This window comes from Peromyscus leucopus, chromosome 1, assembly GCF_004664715.2.
Source record: "Peromyscus leucopus breed LL Stock chromosome 1, UCI_PerLeu_2.1, whole genome shotgun sequence".
NCBI classification, from domain to species: Eukaryota; Metazoa; Chordata; class Mammalia; order Rodentia; family Cricetidae; genus Peromyscus; species Peromyscus leucopus.
This window is the reverse complement of record NC_051063.1, coordinates 41,021,909-41,041,338: the sequence shown is the minus strand read 5'-3', so window position 1 is coordinate 41,041,338 and position 19,430 is coordinate 41,021,909. Positions and strand designations below refer to the sequence as shown.

At 48.6% G+C, this 19,430-nt stretch overlaps 1 protein-coding gene across 2 annotated transcripts in view; it reads left to right on the top strand.

Annotated features, from left to right (window-relative positions):
* The window catches only part of As3mt (arsenite methyltransferase), a 45,765-nt gene extending 29,465 nt beyond the window's left edge, over positions 1–16,300 (top strand). For both annotated transcript variants that reach the window (XM_028874683.2, XM_028874684.2), the window contains one exon: positions 15,655–16,300. In XM_028874683.2, the coding sequence (XP_028730516.1) occupies positions 15,655–15,762 (108 nt within the window). In that variant the 3' untranslated portion in view covers positions 15,763–16,300. The remainder of the gene's footprint in view (positions 1–15,654) is intronic.
* Positions 16,301–19,430: the final 3,130 nt, after the last annotated feature.

Genomic DNA, 19,430 nt, shown 5'->3' with positions numbered 1-19,430 from the left:
GGTAATCGCCAATGCTAAGATAAAATTAAATAATTCTTACCAATTTAACCACTTAGAAAGTTGAAAAGATTTTTAAAGCTATTATTATTTGATTTTATTTCTGTGGGTATTTTGTCTACATGTCAGTCTGTCTGTGCACCACGTTTGTGCCTGGTGCCTGCAGAGGCCAGAAGAGGGCATCCAGTTCCTCTGGGACTGGAGTTTTAGACAGTTATGAGCTGCCATGTGGGTGCTGGGACTTGAATCTGTGTCCTCTGGAGGTGTGGCCAGTGCTGAGCATCTCTCCAGCACTAAAAACGATTTTTAACATTTTTAATTAATTAATTTATATGTTTATTAGTGTGTGCACTATAGGATGTTCTGTATGGCAAATGTGTTGCTCTGATTGGTCAATAGATAAAACACTGATTGGCCAGTGGCTAGGCAGGAAGTATAGGCGGGACTAACAGAGAGGAGAAAAGAAAGAACAGGAAGGCAGAAAGAGTCATTGCCAGCCGCTGCCAGGATAAGCAGCATGTGAAGACGCCGGTAAGCCACGAGCCACATGGCAAGGTATAGATTTATAGAAATGGGTTAATTTAAGATATAAGAACAGTTAGCAAGAAGCCTGCCACGGCCATACAGTTTGTAAGCAATATAAGTCTCTGTGTTTACTTGGTTGGGTCTGAGCAGCTGTGGGACTGGCGGGTGACAAAGATTTGTCCTGACTGTGGGCAAGGCAGGAAAACTCTAGCTACAGCGTGTGTGTTTTTAACATTTTAAATTAATTAATTTATATGTTTATTTGTGTGTGTATGTGTGAGTGTGTGTGTGTGAGTGTGTGTGTGTGTGTGTGTGTGTGTGTGTGTGGTGTGTATGTGTGAGTGTGTGTGTGTAGGTGTGCAGTAGTCAGAGGATGGCTGTGGGAGTTGGTTCTCTTTTTCTATCACATGGGGTTTAGAGATTTGAACTCAGGTCACCAGCTTTGACAGTGAGCACCTTTACCTGCTGAGCCCTTTCAATGGCTCCCCATTTTATGCTTTTCTTTGTTGTTGTTGTTGTTGTTTTTTGAGACAGGGTTTCTCTGTGTAGCTTTGGTGCCTGTCCTGGATCTGGCTCTGTAGACCAGGCTGGCCCTGAACTCACAGAGATCCACCTGGCTCTGCCTCCCGAGTGCTGGGATTAAAGGTGTGCGCCACCACCGCCTGGCAATTTACGCTTTTAGAAATAGTAACTCGGTGGCATTTAGTTCACTCATGAGGTCGTACAGCCATCAGCACTCTCCGCTTCCAGAACTTTCAGTACCTCATACCCGTTGAACAGCGATTTCCAGCCCTCTTCCCACTGGCTTTCAGTGGCCGATTGGCTTCGACTCTGGTTCTGCCTCTTTTGGACATTTCATATGGCCAAACTCATACACACATGGCCTTCTGTATCCGACTTTTTTCACCTGTGTTTCCAAGGCTGCTTCTTCAATGGGAGCATGCATCAGAGCTTCACTCCTCGGGGTAGAGCTAGAGCACATTTGTGTGTCTGTCCTCCACTGGATGTGTCGTCCTGCTTCTTGGAGACTATAAATAGTGCTATCAGGAACATGGATGTGCAAATACTTGCTTGAGTTTCTGCTTTTAAAGGTTTTGCATCTATACCTAAGAATGGAATTGTTTTGTCTACATTTCTAACTTTTGGTGGCTTTTGATGTTGGTTGTTTCTTTGTTTTTGAGACAGGATCTCACTGTGTAGCCCTGGCCAGCCTGGAACTCAGTATGCAGACCAGTTGGCCTTGAACTCACAGAGATCCACTTGTTCCTGCCTCGAGAGTACTTTGATTAAAGGGAATGTGCTACCACATCCGGGCATATTCCTAGCGTGTAAAGAACCACCGAGCTGTTTTCCACAGTAGCTGCACCACTTTGTATCCCAGCCCCGTCGCCAGAACACAGCAGTCCTGTTGCTGGTCACCACAGGTGGCAAGAGCAGGGACGGAACTGAATCTCTAAGTTGTGCTTCTGCAGAAGGCAGGTGATCTGATACCCTGAAAACCGCCTTCCCTTATCTACAGCCAGCAGCCTCAGCAGAGGGGGGGGGGGAGCAACAGCGATCATTCCCCAGCGTTCCCGCCCTCTTGTCAGGTGGCCAGCCTTGTCCCTGAGATCTGTGATGGCAGTGCCTCCGTCCTTATCAACACCTCTTACCCTCTCCCCTTGTCCTCCGAACAGTTGGCCACGTCTAGGCACTTTCTTCCCTTATTGTCCTTGTCTCCTCCAGGGCCATCAGGCCAAGGAGGTAACTTGGAACAAACAAGCCACTAGCAAGAACAAGTCCCTGTAGACTCCTTTCTGTCACACAAGGTGCAGATGTGCCCTCAGAATGTAGACTCTAAAGGTGTTCTCTTCCGCCTCTCCGGGCCCGTTGTGAGTAGGAACCCCTGTGAGTCTGTACTGATGGGCAGTAGCTCTCTGCTGCTGTGCAGCCACGAGTTGCCATGGCTTCTCACCAGGACGGGAGCTTTCCAGAAGAAAGCTGTGCACACCAGTGCCCACCCTGTGCCACAGCAAGCGGTTGTGCTAAGAAAGATTTTAAGAAAGGAAAGCTAGGAAGGCTTCCCGGATACTGGAAGGGTCAGGAGCAGGAAGGCAAGAAAAGAGACGGGAACTGAAGAAACTGGCCTCCTTCCATTACATCAGAGATGATTTCACGAATCATCTTAACCTGTTCTTAGGCCTGTTTCATTCATTTGGCTTTTTTCATTTTACTCATTTTTCTTTGAGATAGGGTTTTTCTATGTAACAGTCCTGTCCTGGGATTTGCTCTGTAGACCAAGCTGGCCTCAAACTCACAAAGATCCACCTGCCTCTGCCTCTGGAGTATTGGGATTAAAGGTGTGTGCCTGGCTTATTCATTTATTTTTTAATGTTAGATTGTTTTAATTTTATTTTTTGCATATGAATGTTTTGACTGTATGTGTTTGTGGACCACGTATGTGCCTGGTGCCCGCAGAGGTCAGAAGAGGGCATCTGGTCCCCTGGAACTGGAGTTAAGAGGGTTGTGAGGCACCTTGTGGGTGCTGGGAATGGAACGTGGGAGGCAAGTTGTGTGGCTTTGATCTGAGTTTCTAGCCTACCAGTTTTGAACCTTTCTCTGTGCTTAGCGGCAGTTTGCGTATCTTTGAGGAAATGGCTCATCATGTCTTGGCCCATTTTTAAATTGGGTTGGTTGCCTTTTGCTACTGAGTTTTAAGAGTTTTTTTTTAATGTTTGCATTCTGTCTGTTTTGTTTTTTGGTGCTGGCGTTAAACCCGGGACCTTACACACTGCAGACAAGTTCTGACCACTGACCTGCACCCCAGATTTGGGCATGTGTGTTCTGTATACCAGGCCTTGTCAGATATATGGCTTGTTACTGTCTTGATAGTATTCCTGGTTGCAAAAAAGGTCTTTAAGTTTGGTTTTGAGTAACTCATTTGCTTTTTTTTTTTTTTAGTTGTTGGTACTTCCTGGAGAATGTCTAAGAATCTATTGTCAAATCTGTTATGAAGATTCTCTTCCTCTTTTTTTTATGGCTTGGCTTTCACATCTTGGAATTTAGTTTAGCATAAATATTGCGATAGGGTGATGGTATATGTAGCCTGTTGCTTGAATGGGTTGCCCGAGGAGCCTTGGAGACAACCTTTTCCATGTGAAGTTCATGTATTTGATCTTATGACCACTCTGTCAGGGTTGCAGGCAAGGATGCAAGGTGCCTTTAGGAAGGCCTTGGGCACAGTGGGCAAAAGTTTGCTGTGGCCAGATCATCACATCCATTTGTGCCAAGCTGCAGAGCATGGAACATGTGATAGAGGTCCTATGCAGGACCAAGTTTAGGTTCTCAGACCACCAGAAGATCCATGTCTTAGAGAAGTGGGGCTTTTAGAAGTTCAGTGAGACTGAGTCTGAAAACATGTCTGAAGAATGACTTATGGTCAACGGCTGTGGGGTCACGCATGATTTCCTAGACAGGTGATGGGCATTCATTTAGGCGGGCTTCCACAGGGCTGTCCCTCCTCAATCATGCCACCAGTAAATACTGCATTCTAGTCATAAATAAAAAGGTTTATAGCCGGGCGGTGGTGGCGCACGCCTTTAATCCCAGCACTCAGGAGGCAGAGCCAGGAGGATCTCTGTGAGTTCGAGGCCAGCCTGGGCTACCAAGTGAGCTCCAGGAAAGGCGCAAAGCTACACAGAGAAACCCTGTCTCGAAAAACAAAAACAAAAACAAAAACAAAAAACAAAACCAACAACAAAACAAAAACAAAAACAAAAAAGGTTTGTTATTTATTTTATTTTATGTGTATGAGTGTTTTGCCTGCATGTATGATGTCTGTGCACCATGTGTGTGCCTGGTGCTTGTGGAGGTCAGAAGACAGTGTTGCATCCCTTGGAACTGGCGTCACAGATGGTTGGGACCCACCATGTAGGTGCTGAGAACAGAATCTACCTAAAGCGAAAATTTAAAATAGAAGTGTTACACCCCCCCACCTCTAGACCCAATGCATTATTTTCTTTTTGACACAGACATGTAGAGAGCAAGTATTTTATTGTTGCCCAGCCCCCGCGCAGTATGTTGCTGCATTCCCACTGTGTCTCTGTTCCAGCAAACATATTCTCTGGTATATTACCACAGATCTATGAGATTAGCGTGCACACCAATCTGCTAGGTCAATAGCTCTGACAACTTTATTTATTAACATACATCAAAATAATATTTCAGTACAATTAGATTACCACCACAGCATCCTGTCTCTCATTCTGATTACAGAATGACACATCAAGTTATGTGGTTGGGGAAGGAGGGAGCCCCTAAGGACTAAGAAGAGAAAAGCCCAGGAAACAGCCACGTGGGCTGGTCGGTGTCCGTGTGTGCGCATGTGGGGTGGTCAGTAGCTCCCTGTCTGGGTGCAGACTGACTGCATCTCTCCCACAGCCCCTTACCTCCTCCTCCCCCATCTCATTCTCGCTGTTATTGCCCAGTAACTTAAAGCATCCAATAAAAATGTATGTGGCCATACATGGGAGACAAGCCAAAAATGTATAGGAGCCTCAACCTTGAAACATTTGGGGACTCTAGTATTTGGATAATAATTCCCTAGAAGCCTGTGGACATAATGAACAATTTTCTGGTAGAAGAAACTTCGGGGTCCTGTTTCTTAACTACAGAGCCTATAACATTTCATTCCAAATATCAACTAGTCCAAATATCAACTAATCCAAGATTTGCTTTGTTTATTAAATAATCACCATTTCTTCACTATTTTGAAATGTTGAATGTTGCCTTGTGTCATTTTTTTTTTTTTTTTTTTTTTTTTTTGAGACAGGGTTTCTCTGTATAGCCTTGGCTGCCCTGGAAGTTAGACCTGGCTGGTCTCGAACTCACAGAGATCTGCCTGGCTCTGCCTCCCGAGTGCTGGGATTAAAGGCGTGCGCCGCCGCCGCCCAGCCTTCTTTTCAGGATTCTATAATTGTTCTCCCATGTGCCGTTTACTCTGGTCTCAGAAATTATCTTTATCCAAAACTTTCTCCTTTTCTGTTGTTTGTATGGTATTATGGTTTATACAGTGAGCATGCATCGATATACAGTTAGGCCTTGTGGTATTTCCCTGTCACATTCTTTAAGAGAATCAGGTATATTAGAGACCTGCTATGAGACCACTGAGTCCTAGTGTCTGAGGACTGATGTGAGGCGCTGAGGGAGAGCAGACAGATCCAGGCCTACACACAGTACAGTTTATTGATGGTCTTACTGACAGAAGTGTGGTCCTAGACAGCAGCAATATTGGTTGGAACCCTAAAATGTGGGCCAGAAAGAGGAGCGTCTGTGGAAAATGACAGAAGTGACTTTACAGTAGCCAGGATATGTCTGTTTTATCTTAGGAATTTATCAAAGTGACCAGTGCATCTTGGAGCTGGGTACTGATGCTCTCTATGATGCTCTAATGGAGCTGTACTGATGCTTTCTATGATGCTCTAATGGAGCTGGGTACTGATGCTTTCTATGCTGCTCTAATGGAGCTGGGTACCAATGCTCTCTATGCTGCTCTAATGGAGCTGGGTACTGATGCTCTCTATGATGCTCTAATGGTTTTCATCTGTTATCATTTATTGGAAAACTGCAGGCAATGCTGATACTTAGGGTACTTTGGGTTAATAACCATGGTAGTTACAGCTGAAGATGGCTGCAGCCATACCAAGATCAATCTTTTTGTTGTTGTTGTTGTTTTTTGAGACAGGGTCTTACTATGTAGCCCTGGCTGTCCTGGGACGCACTATGTAGACCAGGCTGGCCTTGAACTCACAGAGAGCCACCTGCCTCTGCCCCCTAGTGCTGGGATTAAAGGCGTGCACCACCACTGCTCAGCTCCGAGACCAATCACAACATTCCTTATAATTCTTTCTATTTCATGTGCCTTCCTCTGCCACAGTACACCCTGATCCTGCAAGGGGTGTCAGCACTGTGCTGGCAGCGTGCTGTGAGGCCATTTGTTCAACTTGTAAAGAGAGTCCACAGCAGCCATAGACGTGCTATATGAGAGGAGGCCAGACACCTGGGCAAGTAACAGGAATGTGCATCAAGACATAATCCACCTTTTCTGCGGAGTCGCCGAACAAAACTGACAGTTTAGCATATCTCCCACAAAAAGGGTAAGAAACTGACTAGGCATTAATTTAAGTTTGCTAATAGCCCCATTTCCAGGACACACACACACACACACACACACACACACACACACCAAACTAGCAAAAAGCAAAACAACAACAACAACAACAACAAAAACCAACTGAAGACCACAGTGATGAATGGAAGCCTGAATGCAAATTTCTAGCAAAATGGAGGCTACAAGGGTCTAAGAGATTAATAAGGACCGAGTTGGAAGAGCTGGAGACACCTAATACTGGAGGGGAATAGCTAGCCTACCAGGGCAACAAGCCACCCGAAGCTACCATATTGTTCCCCATCTCTGCATTTATTTATTTAGAACTTTTTTGATGCGGGCTTGCCTTATAGCCCAATCTAGCCTCGAACTCAGCATTCTCCTACCTCCACTTTACCGGGTGCTGAGGTTACCAGTGTGAGTACTTGGATTTAATGCTTACAGTGAATGAAATAGCCAGGCCGTCTGTCTTTGTATTAACTCCATAGAACCTATATACCCAGCTTGGAAATGGATGGTCTTTGGGGCAGGACTCAGAGCCCCCAGGTACTCATAAGGATCAGATATGGCAGCAAGAGGTGTTTTAAATGATTAATGTTCTCTAGGGACTTCAGCTTAACCCAACAGAGATGAGCCTTGCAGGGTCTGAATCTGTTGCTTTAACAAACTTTTCTTTCTCCTTTGTAGGCAGGGTTTTCATCTAGACCTCCAATCATCTCTGTCCTGCCAGCCACTCCCCAAATAACCACACAGAGACTTATTAATTATAAATTCTTGGTCAATAGCTTAGGCTCATTTTTAGCTAGCTCTTATAATTGAACTCATTTTTATTAATCTGTGTGCTGCCGAGACTCATTTACCTCATGTATGTACTTCCTCCCATCCTGCTCGCTCTGCGTCTCATGGCGTCTCCTCTGACTCCACCCTTCTTCTCGGCATTCTCTTAGTCTGGTTCTCCCGCCTAACCTTATTCTGCCTAGTCATTGGCCAGTCAGCTCTTTATTGACCAATAAGAGCAATACATATTTACAGTGTACAGATTGTTCCACAGCACTCCACCAAGCCTGCTGCGTAAGGGTTCTGTGGCAGACAAAAATGTCACAATGTGTTTGGGTATTACCCCTAACAGCGTGTCCTGGGAAGTGGCTGCTCCTGGTATTGTCAGTCTGGCACAGGTTCTCAAGACTTTGGTGATCTTCCTCAGAGGAAAAAAGGCTTGGTGACGCCAGTAGGTGCTTGTTTTGCTTACTACTGTGCCATCCGTGACGTTGTTCTTTGTATACTGCCCAGTCATCAGCATGCTTGACCGTCTGTCATGCCTACATGCTGGCAACCATACCATCCAGAATTTTGCCCGCTGACTGCCCTGATTTTCTCCTGTCTGAAAAGCCAGATGATGCCAGTGGCAGGTTGAGCTGCAATGTAGACAACTTCGGTTTCCAGCCGACCCATCTGCACACCTCACATTTCCAGTGTAAATTAAACCCCCCCAGCGCTATGCCCTGGGGTGGGGAAGCAGTTTTGTAAGTAACTGGGCTCCATACCTTCCCCTGCCTGGACGTAGTGAGGGTCTGCCCTCTGGCTTTCTAGTTGGCCAGTTTGCATGTGACCAGTGAGGAATGTGTCTGTTCTGTACCTTCGTACTAGGACATTGTACACGGTGTGAAATTGATGTCTATCCAGTTTCTGCTCCCTCCAGAGCTTAGAGCAAGGTACCTCATGTTCTTGCAGGAGAGCTCAGCTCATGCCATCTGTTGTACAGGTGACATCTAGCTGCTTTGGCAAACCTAGCAGAGGAGTGCCCAGAATCTGCTCCTTGGCCATCCCTGTACATGTCTGTATATTGTTACCATGCAGGGCACAGGGGCACAGGAAGCTCTCAGGCTTGTGCTTTATCTCCTACTCTGTCTGGAAACAAATGGGTCTCATCTGATCTGGCTACCCCTAGGGAACTCATGGGGGGCCTGGGGCCTTGGATCTTGCTGGAGTCAGTGACCTCTCTATCTCCTCGGTCAGAAGAGATACACCTTCATCCTACTGTGTTCTACACCTTCCTCTTTTCCCAGGTTACTTTTACAAGAATGGGACCAGACAATATCAGCTTGGAAGGGGGCCCTGAGTCACTCTGCTGTCCCGAGAAATTGCCAAGGGAGGGCACAGTAGCCAGTCTCGGGGGTTTAGTGTAGTAGGATTGCTGAGAAAGGTGTGAACACAGGCTCGGGGGGATTGCCTTTTTTTCGGGGTCCCTGGGTAATGTGGGCACTCAGCATAGACACTAGGTCTTACCTTATTGACGCCCTGTACTCCCAGTCATTCTCCAAGTTGTATGTGGCTTGTTGGAGACGCCGTGGACAAGCAGTGACATCCAGCCCGCTCTGATTCTTTCGTTCTCTCTCTGATGGCAGTATGTCAGTCTGATAGCTCGGTCTGCTTTCTTTTTTTCTTTTTTTTTATTTGAAACAGGGTTTCTCTGTGTAGTTTTGCTGCCTGTCCTGGATCTCGCTTTGTAGACCAGGTTAGCCTCAAACTCACAGAGATCCACCTGGCTCTGCCTCCTGAGTGCTGGGATTAAAGGTGTGCACCACCACCACCCGGCTTGTTCTGCATTCTCCTACTCTCCATCTAAGGGCAGAAAGTGAGCAGGGTCCTATTTTGCTTCCCCTCTCACTACCACCTTGGCTTCCCAAATCTTGATTCCTGATTCCCCCACAGGACTCCGCATGTCTTTTCTAACAGAACAGCCATCCCTTAGTACCCTCCAGGATTGGGGCGCCTCCCAGTAGTCAGCACCACAGTACTCAGTACTCTCGTGGCTTCGCCTTACAAACTTCAGTAGCTGTCTCCAACCCTACAGAATGTTCTTGCTGTGGAGTCGTATACTTTTAGTGACCACATATCTTTGTCTTTGAGAACTAGTCAACTCCGTGTGAGACCCAGGTCATTCTCTATAACTCTTACTATGAGGCACCTCCAACCCTATCCTAGCCAGTGCTAGGGAGTTGGTGGGTTCATCTTGTTTTGCTATGAATGCTGGATTATAGAACCTGCTCACCTTCCTAGGCAATGCTGTTCCTCTCGTGGAGGTTTAAGGTCCTTCCCAAAGCCTTGTGAGACTCCAGGAGCTTGTGGGTCTGTCTTCCCAGGAGAGCTGCCCAAAGCAAGCCATGTCACACCCGCTTTCTTGTTGTCTTCACCTGCCCACCATTTCTTTTTCCTGTCAGACTTGGTGACAGATCACACCCTGTCCTGGCCATCTTGGGACATCAGTCTGTCCCAAGTTGGCAATAGCCTGACCTGTATCAGAAACATGCTGTAGAATGAGGAGGTGCGGGGAAGGACCATGCTGTTCTCAAGGAGTGTTTTTGACAGCCTGTTTCCCATTCTGTACACGAACATGCCTTCACAGATCCTGAAGTGCTGGGTGTGAGCGGTTTGTTGCTGCTCAGTTCAGGCAGTGTCCTGGGCTTCCTCAGGGCTTCTCACAGGGTGCTTTTGTCCTGGCAGGTCCCATCCCCCGTGTCGTGTCCCCCCCCCCCCCCGCCCCACGCACTCCAATTTGGCCATGTCTCTCTCAGGCCCACGGTGATCCAGTCTGTACAATGATTGCTTTGGTTGTGGTGGGCACTATCCAGGTGCGGCCTAAGGGCCACATGAATTGACACCGTTATTAATTTTCTCAGCTCTATTTCTCACCAGAGAAATGTCCCAGCCTCCCATGTTCCAGGCTCTCACTTTTCAGATTCAATGTGGCGGTGCCTGCAAGGCTCCATGTGTTGTACATCAATACAGTACCGAGTGTGTGGTTCCTCGAGTGGACAGCCTTCCCACACTGGCACACGCTCTGCCTTTCTGCTGGCCTCTTGACTCCTATAAGGCCAACTGAAAAGGCAAGGCTCATAGGCAGAGTCACCAACCTCCATCAGCAGCCTCGGTTTCTCCCTCAAGCCTCTCTTCCTAGGTATTCCAGCCTTCCGCATCCATTCTCACTGCAAGAGAACAGCTCGGACCTATTTCTTATCTCACCCTTTGCCTCCAGCCCACCCAGCAGCAAGCTAGGATCTTACTTAGTGTCATGTTTTCCCACTTTCAAAGTAAGGTTAGAGGCGTAGAAAGAGGTAGACACCACACTATCTCTCTCAAGTTGTAACTCTTCTGGTTCTGTTTGCAGCCAGCCGGGCATCAGGATGAAACAGCTGTGTGACCTAGAGACATAGCCTTGCACTCTCTTGGAGGAAGAGATACTTCACATTTTTATGGGAAAACTTGATGATAAACCCTGCTGTACTGAGCCTGCAGGAAATTGTATTTGTCCTCCAGCAGCTGCCACGGAGGTGTGGATGATGCTGGTTTGTGATTGGCTTGTGGAAGACTTGAGACCTCCTCCTCTTCCTCCTCTGTATTCTCTCTCTCTTTTCCATTGCTGGGGATTGAACTCATGATGTTGTGCATACGAGGCAAGCACATTCCCATTGAGCTACCTCTCTAACCTTGTTTCTTTTTTTAATCCTGACAAGTAAAGTATAGTTTAGCCATTTCAAAAGTTACATTATTGCTGGGTGTGACGGCATGTGCCTGGAGTGAGAGATGGAGGCAGGAAGATCAGGATTTCAAGGCCATCCCCAGCTACATATTCAAGGGCAGCCAGGATTATAGGAGACCTTGTATCAAATCAAAGAGTTACATTGTTAAGACAAGGCAGCATCTGCAATGATGCAAGCCAACTCTGCGGGAATGTCTTGCTGCAGCCAGGATGGTGGTGATAACATGAGCAGGTGGGACAATTTAGCAGTGCCAAGATATGGGACAGTCACGTGTTCAAGGTGCTGTGTAGTCCTCACAATGACCTTTGTGATGCTCCTCCTACCGATGAAGAAGCTGAGATGCAGGGAGATGAATTTCCTCATCCAAGACCACACAGCTAGAAGTTAGAACACACATCTGCTTCTAGAGTGGGCATTTCAACCAGCATGCTGCACCCCTGCATCCTTTTTCCAGTATCACGGGGGCTTGTGCTGCAAAGGGATGCTTGTTCAGATGCCCCCGACTCCCATTTCCTTCTAGTCTTTCAGGACCAGAAACACACATTTGGAAATGATGTTGATAAGTTCCTATTAGTAGATAGAACACCAAAAGGGACGAAGAGTATGAAAAATCATTTGTGTGTATGTGTGTGTGGCGTATGCATGTGTGTGCATGTGTGTAGCTAGAGTTTTCCTGCCTGGCCTGCAGTCAGGATAAATATCTCTCACCCGCCAGTCCCACAGCTGCTCAGACCCAACCAAGTAAACACAGAGACTTATATTGCTTACAAACTGTATGGCCGTGGCAGGCTTCTTGCTAACTGTTCTTATATCTTAAATTAACCCATTTCTATAAATCTATACCTTGCCACGTGGCTCGTGGCTTACCGGCATCTTCACATGCGGCTTGTCATGGCGGCGCTGGCAGTGTCTCTGACTCAGCCTTCCACTTCCTAGAATTCTTCTCCTCCTTGTCCAGCCTATACTTCCTCCTGCCTGACTACTGGCCAATCAGTGTTTTATTTACTAACCAATCAGAGCAACACATTTGTCATACAGAACATCCCACAGCACATGTGTGTATATATATATATATATGCACACACAGGTGGACATGCCTGTGTGTGCATGTGCAGAGAGTACAGGTAAACGTCTGGTATCTGTCTCTGTCACTCTCTGCCCTATTTTGGGGGACAGGCTCATGCACTGAACCTGCAGCTCATTGTTTCAGCTAGACTGGATGACCAATGAGCTCCAGGAATCCTGTCTCCACTCTGCTCAGTGCTGGAGTTACAGGCATGTGCAGCCATGTCTGGCCTTTTATGTAGATGCTCATATCTGAACTCAGGCCCTCATGCTTCTGCGGTGAGCGCTTTTCCCCCTGAGCCTTCTCCTGGCCTCTGGAAATGATTTTTATGAGTCAAAGAGAAGAGTGGCTAAGCCTGCTTACCATAAACCATCAGTGCCCCAGAGAGAAAGGCGTGCTGTGGAGGTGAGGGCTCCGTGCTGAGAGAACGGCGTGCTGTGGAGGTGAGGCCCCGGTGCCACCTGAAAGAGAAAGGCGTGCTGTGGAGGTGACGGCCCCGGTGCCCCAGAGAGAAAGGCGTGCTGTGGAGGTGAGGGCCCCGGTGCCCCAAAGAGAAAGGCGTGCTGTGGAGGTGAGGCCCCGGTGCCCCAGAGAGAAAGGCGTGCTGTGGAGGTGAGGGCCCCGGTGCCCCAGAGAGAAAGGCGTGCTGTGGAGGTGAGGCCCCCGGTGCCCCAGAGAGAAAGGCGTGCTGTGGAGGTGAGGGCCCCGGTGCCCCAGAGAGAAAGGCGTGCTGTGGAGGTGAGGGCCCCCGGTGCCCCAGAGAGAAAGGCGTGCTGTGGAGGTGAGGCCCCGGTGCCCCAGAGAGAAAGGCGTGCTGTGGAGGTGAGCGGTGCCAGGGCCCCCGGTGCCCCAGAGAGAAAGGCGTGCTGTGGAGGTGAGGGCCCCCGGTGCCCCAGAGAGAAAGGCGTGCTGTGGAGGTGAGGGCCCCGGTGCCCCAGAGAGAAAGGCGTGCTGTGGAGGTGAGGGCCCCGGTGCCAGGGGGGGGGGGGGGGGGGGCCCAGAGAGAAGGCGTGCTGTGGAGGTGAGGGCCCGGTGCCCCAGAGAGAAAGGCGTGCTGTGGAGGTGAGGGCCCGGTGCCCCAAAGAGAAAGGCGTGCTGTGGAGGTGAGGGCCCCGGTGCCCCAGAGAGAAAGGCGTGCTGTGGAGGTGAGGGCCCCGGTGCCCCAGAGAGAAAGGCGTGCTGTGGAGGTGAGGGGGGGGGGGCGGCCCAGAGGTGCTGTGGAGGTGGCCCGTGCCCAGAGAGAAAGGCGTGCTGTGGAGGTGACGGCCCCGGTGCCCCAAAGAGAAAGGCGTGCTGTGGAGGTGACGGCCCCGGTGCCCCAAAGAGAAAGGCGTGCTGTGGAGGTGACGGCCCCGGTGCCCCAAGAGAAAGGCGTGCTGTGGAGGGGGTGAGAGAGGCGGCTGTGGGGGGGGGGTGCCCCAGAGAGAAAGGCGTGCTGTGGAGGTGAGGCCCGGTGCCCCAAGAGAAGGCGTGCTGGGGGTGAGGGTGCCCAGAGAGAAGGCGTGCTGTGGAGGTGAGGGGGCCCCGGGGCGGGTGGGGCGGCCAGAGAGAAAGGCGTGCTGTGGAGGTGAGGCCCCCATGGTGCCCCAAAGAGAAAGGCGTGCTGTGGAGGTGACGGCCCCGGTGCCCCAAAGAGAAAGGCGTGCTGTGGAGGTGAGGGCCCGGTGCCCCAGAGAGAAAGGCGTGCTGTGGAGGTGACGGCCGGTGCCCAAAGAGAAAGGCGTGCTGTGGAGGTGAGGGCTCCAGTGGTGCCCCAGAGAGAAAGGCGTGCTGTGGAGGTGAGGGCCCCGGTGCCCCAGAGAGAAAGGCGTGCTGTGGAGGTGAGGGCTCCGTGGTGCCCCAGAGAGAAAGGCGTGCTGTGGAGGTGAGGGCTCCCTGGAGGCAGGAGCAGCAGCCCTGCTGTTCTGCTGGATACAAAGCCCAGGTCCAGGGTGACCTTTTGGCGTTAGAAAGGTGGAAATAGGATGGACAGACAGATGGCTCACTAATTAAGAGCACTTGTTTCTTTAGCAGAGGACCCAGGTTTGGTTCCATCACCCACATGGTGGCTCACAACCACCTGTAACTCCAGTTCTGGGGGATCTGACTTCTGGTCCCCACAGGCATTGCACACTTGTGGTGCACAGACATTCATTCAAGGAAAACACCCATACTGGTAAGATAAAAATAAGAAACCCTTAACATAAACGAAAAGTGGAAACTGAGGGCAAGCAAGGGTGTGACCACCATTTGAACGAGACCGTCAGTCTCTATAACGGCCATCCATGCTTCTGTTGGAATGCCCGTCAGTCAAATCGGGAGTGTGAACTTAGCAGCTTATCTCCCTTAAGGAGACTTGTTTCTGCCCCTGGTTCCTTATCTTTGGCCCCCGCTGGCTCCTGGTCCACCGGGGCTGCTATAAGAAGCAGCTCATTTGGAGGTAAAAGGAAAACTAAAGACAACTGTGTCTCCTTAGAGAGCTGTACCCTGTGCTCTAAGGGCAGAGTGACCGTGCATGGCCATCTCTAATCTGGACATCCATGGGTGTACTGGTACCTCCAGCTGAACTTCTTGTCTTATGTGCATGTTTCCGGAGACTAAGGCATAGGCAGGGAAGTTTTAGCATTTCAGAATTTTAGTTCCAAAGGTAAAAAGGCAGGTGCTTCTGGGAATCTCACAGGGCAGAATCAGTCGGGTGAACTGAACTCTCCTGGCCCAGCAGAAACTACTTTTAAACAGGGTATGGTAGCTTCAGCACTTAGGATACTGAGGCAGGAGGATCACCAAGAGTTCTGGGTAAACCTGGGCTATGGCATAAGCCTGTCTCAACACAACAACAATAAAGCCACTCGGGGGCTGGAGATCTAGTTCAGTTGGTAGAGTGATTGTCTGCACGTACAGAGCCCCAGGTTCAATCCCCAGTACAACATAAATTGGTAGTGGCATATATGTGTAATCTCAGCAATCCCTTAGTATCATAGTGAGTTGGAGGCCAGCCTGGGCTACATTGGAACTCTGTCTCCAAAACAAAAACAAACAGGAATTAGCTCCCCTACCTTGAACAGTCTTTAGAGTAAAATTTACCCTGGAGGGTAAATCTGAAAGGGCCATCTTTAGTTCCTTGGTTTGTAGCCCAGGCTGGCCTCCAACTCACTGCCTTAAAGTCTGTATCCTCCTGCTTCTACCTTCCCATTGCTGGGGGCAGGGATAGAATTATGTGCCACCAGGCTTATCTTTAAAGGTCATCATAATTCTAGAATGACGATGCTCCTCCAAGGTCTGGATGGTACTGTAACATTTTATCTCCCTCCTTGGGAAATCAGCCCAAATCAGACAGAAATATCAGTGTTCGGGGACATCAAAACCCCTTTGTCCTTTCATTCTGTCTTGCCTTTTGACAGGATATAATCAGAGATCCATTCAAGCTTGCAGAGGAATCTGACAAGGGGAAGCCCAGACATGCACCCGACGGCTCTGGAGGCTGCTGTGGCAAAAAGAAAAGCTGCTAGATCGAAGGCCATCCCAGAGCTCACCGCAAGAGCAGCAGGCCACAAAAGAACGGCTCACATAGGCTTTTAAACCCACTCTTCCCCCGTGCAGAGATTACGGGAAGATGGCAAAGGCGCCACAATCTAGATTACTCCGAAGTGTGAGTTTTAGAAGGTATTAATCTAAGGTTCACAGCAAATCACTAGTGTTTCTATTTCACTATTTCAGAGTTCTGGTGCCACCTAGTGGTCAGAAGTAGAACTTGGAAGCTTATTAAAATTGGAGGAGGATGGTGGGAGAACATCTTCCTTCTGGCCTACCACAGGACACATCTGCATTTTTCTCTGTATTTCCTCAGGAAGCAGAATCCCTACTAAATTTACACTAACTATGCCAAAATATTGTCAAGTCAAATTTTGTAGGAATACCCTTCAGTTCCCTGTCTTCAACCTTTTCTTCTTTCTTTCTGTAATTGAATGAAGAATAAAATGAATAATAAATTTGACCTTAGTTCACTTTGATGATTGACATCATAGTGACTGTCCTGGTCTGTCTTAACTGGTGTTTTGTTTTTTTTTTTAAGTAGAACTAAGAGATGCAAATAGGCTTCCTACCCCTTTATAAATATATATAAATAATATATCTGATTAAATTTTTAGGGAAATGCAGGATTTGTTTCTAGGTCTCATATTAAAGAAGTTATGAGCATTAAAGGGGAGGACCAATGGCAGTAAGTTGAAGGGACACAGAAGTCTTGGTCCTTCTCATCAGGAGCTGATAATTCAGACTTTAAACAAGCCTGGGGCTGGAGATGGAGCTGGTCAAATCCTTGCCAGGCATGCAGGGAGCTCTAGATTTGTTCTCTGGTTTGGGCAACAGGGCTGAGATGGGGTTAACATGGTCCACGAAATTTCAATTAGGAATTTAAGAATGTGTAGGCCCATAAAACACCGGGATGAATTCTGAGGGCAGATTCATCTTTTAAAAGAGATCTCACTGGGCAGTGGTGGTGCACACCTTTAATCCCAGCACTTGGGAGGCAGAGGCAGAGGCAGGTGGATCTCTATGAGTTCAAGGAAAGTCTCAGAATTCCGAGTGGGTTCAGCTCTCATCCTTGACTTTGACAGACAGTTTTTTTCCAGCCCTGTTTGCCTCAGGAACCTTGAATTGGCTCTAGAGTTCCTTATGTGCCCAATTACAACCTCCTGCAGTGTGAGAGCAGTGTGGTTGAACACACTGCATGCTCCCTGAGTGCAGGATGATCCTTCCAGAGGGACACGATAAAGAGAAAAGGTTGCTTAGACCTGCCTTTCATATTTTTCTTTTTTCTTTTTGTTTGTTTTTTGAGACAAGGTTTCTCTGTGTAGTTTTGGTGCCTGTGCTGGATCTCGTTCTGTAGACCAGGCTGGCCTTGAACTCACAGAGATCCACCTGGCTCTGCCTCCAAGTGCTGGGATTAAAGGCTTGCGCCACCACCGCCCAGCTTCTTTCTTTATTTTTACATAAACTAACACATTTGTTGCAGGCTAGGGGTGTCTGAAAGGGCAACTTCTGCTGGTCTTTTAGCTCCGTCGGTTCTCGGGTAGCAGACTTGATTGTAACAGCAGAAGCAGTGTCGCAGGTCTGGTCATCACGCCACTGTTCACATGTGGCAACCACAGTGCCCGATGCCCACGGCCCGTCTCTTCGTCTTGGTCTTGCCACAGAAGGAGCCAGTGTACTTGGCATGCTGGCTGATCTCAGCTTTCTTCCTCCGTTCTGAGGGAGACACCGCAGTGGTCTAGTGTGTACTGACGATCTCAGCTTTCTTGGTGCATTTAACCACGTCACTGTGACCGGGGCCTGCGCCCAGAGAGGTATCGGTTTTTCTAAACTAAGGAGGGGGAGAAAAGAACCTTTCATGGGACATTCTTAAGTACTTGTAAGAGTTTATGTGTGTCAGTGAGTGTATGCTGTGTGTGTGTGTCCAGAGGTGGCATCAGACCCCTAGAGCTGGAGCTCCAGGCGGTTGTGAACCACCTGAAATGGGTGCTGGAAACCAAACTTTGCAAGAGCAGCCAGTGCTCTTAACTGCTGAGCCATCTCTCCAGCCCATCATTCTTAATTCAAAAAGGCATTTGTTTGTTTTTATTTATTTGTATGCATCTGTAATGCACTGGCGTGCTTGTGGAAGCCAGAGGAGGGTGCCCTGCTCTTATCTCTGTTTTATTCCCTTGAGACGGGGTCTCTCGCTGAACCCAAAGCTTGCTGTTTCACTAGGCAGCTAGCCAGCAGCAGCAGCTGGGGTTATGGAAACCTGTGACACTGTGGCCTGCTTTAATGTGAGTACTGGAGATTCAAACTAGGGTCCTCATCGCTGGGGTAGCAACCGCTTGACTTACTGAGCCCCAGTCCCAGTCCAGACCAAGATTAAAACAACTCAGTGTGATTCTAAACACTGTGGGCACATGTCTTGACTCCTATGAGTAACCAGATGTCTTCAACTACCTACCACAACTTGGGTTGTAAAAGGACTCTTTTATAGATTGTGTTCTAGGACCCAGGAGAGAGCTTTCATTGAACTCTGTGTGTGTGGAGGGGTCTTGGGTGTCTGCCGTGGGTGTCGTCATTCCTCGGGCACTGTCCACCTTCATTTCTTTGAGACAGAGTCTCTAACTGATCTGGAGCTTGCTGAGTAAGCTGGACTTGCTAGCTAGTGAGCTCCTGGGGTCTGCTTCTCTCTACCTCAGGGCTGAGATTGTAGGCAAAGCCACCATGCCCAGCTTTAACTCACACATGCACGCTCACACACACACACACACACACACACACACACACACACACACATGCTCACACACAATTTATTTACTTTATCTGGGTGATCCAACTCAGGCCTTCATATTTGTGTGGCAAGCGTTGCGTTCTACTCACTGAGTTATCTCCCCAGCTCCCAGACTGAACTCATTTGCAAAGGCGAAGCTGGAATTATACAATCCTAATGATAACCTGTGACATATCTTTAATTCATTACAAGCAGCAGCCAAGCAGCTTGTGGAGCGTGGCAGGGAGGCTCACAGGAGGGAACCCGAGGACCGGGCTGCTTATGGAAATTTGACATATAGCTCAGAGCCTCCCTGTGTCAGGTGACCTGGCCTGGACAGTTTCGCCTCTGTCCCCAGAGTTAACAAGCTTCTCCCGCATAGCTTCCTTTGTGAATGGTAAATGAGCTTCCTTTAGAATGCAGCACCTCAAATGTCAAGTGCTGGGGAGGGAGGATCTGCACGCTAAGTGCAGGATGACTGGTGTGGCTTCTGGGCCTCCCCATTCATCTTTTATTAACTGTCCTTACTTCCTTTTTATCAATTAACCTTATTATTCCTTTCAACTGGATCTACCTCCGGAAGCACCATGAAGGAGATACCTTAGATATCTTTATTCTTCCTCTTAAATAATGTAGCAGAAACTCACGGAGTCAGTACCACCTGTTAAAAGTGGTGCTTTTTTTTTTTTTCAAGACAGGGTTTCTCTGTGTGGTTTTGGTGCTTGTCCTGGATTTCACTCTGTAGACCAGGCTGGCCTTGAACTCACAGAGATCCGCCTGGCTCTGCCTCCCAAGTGCTGGGATTAAAGGCGTGCGCCGCCACTGCCCGGCTTGGAGATTCTTTATTCTGCATGGATCAACCAGGCCACATGACCAGAGCATGTCTTT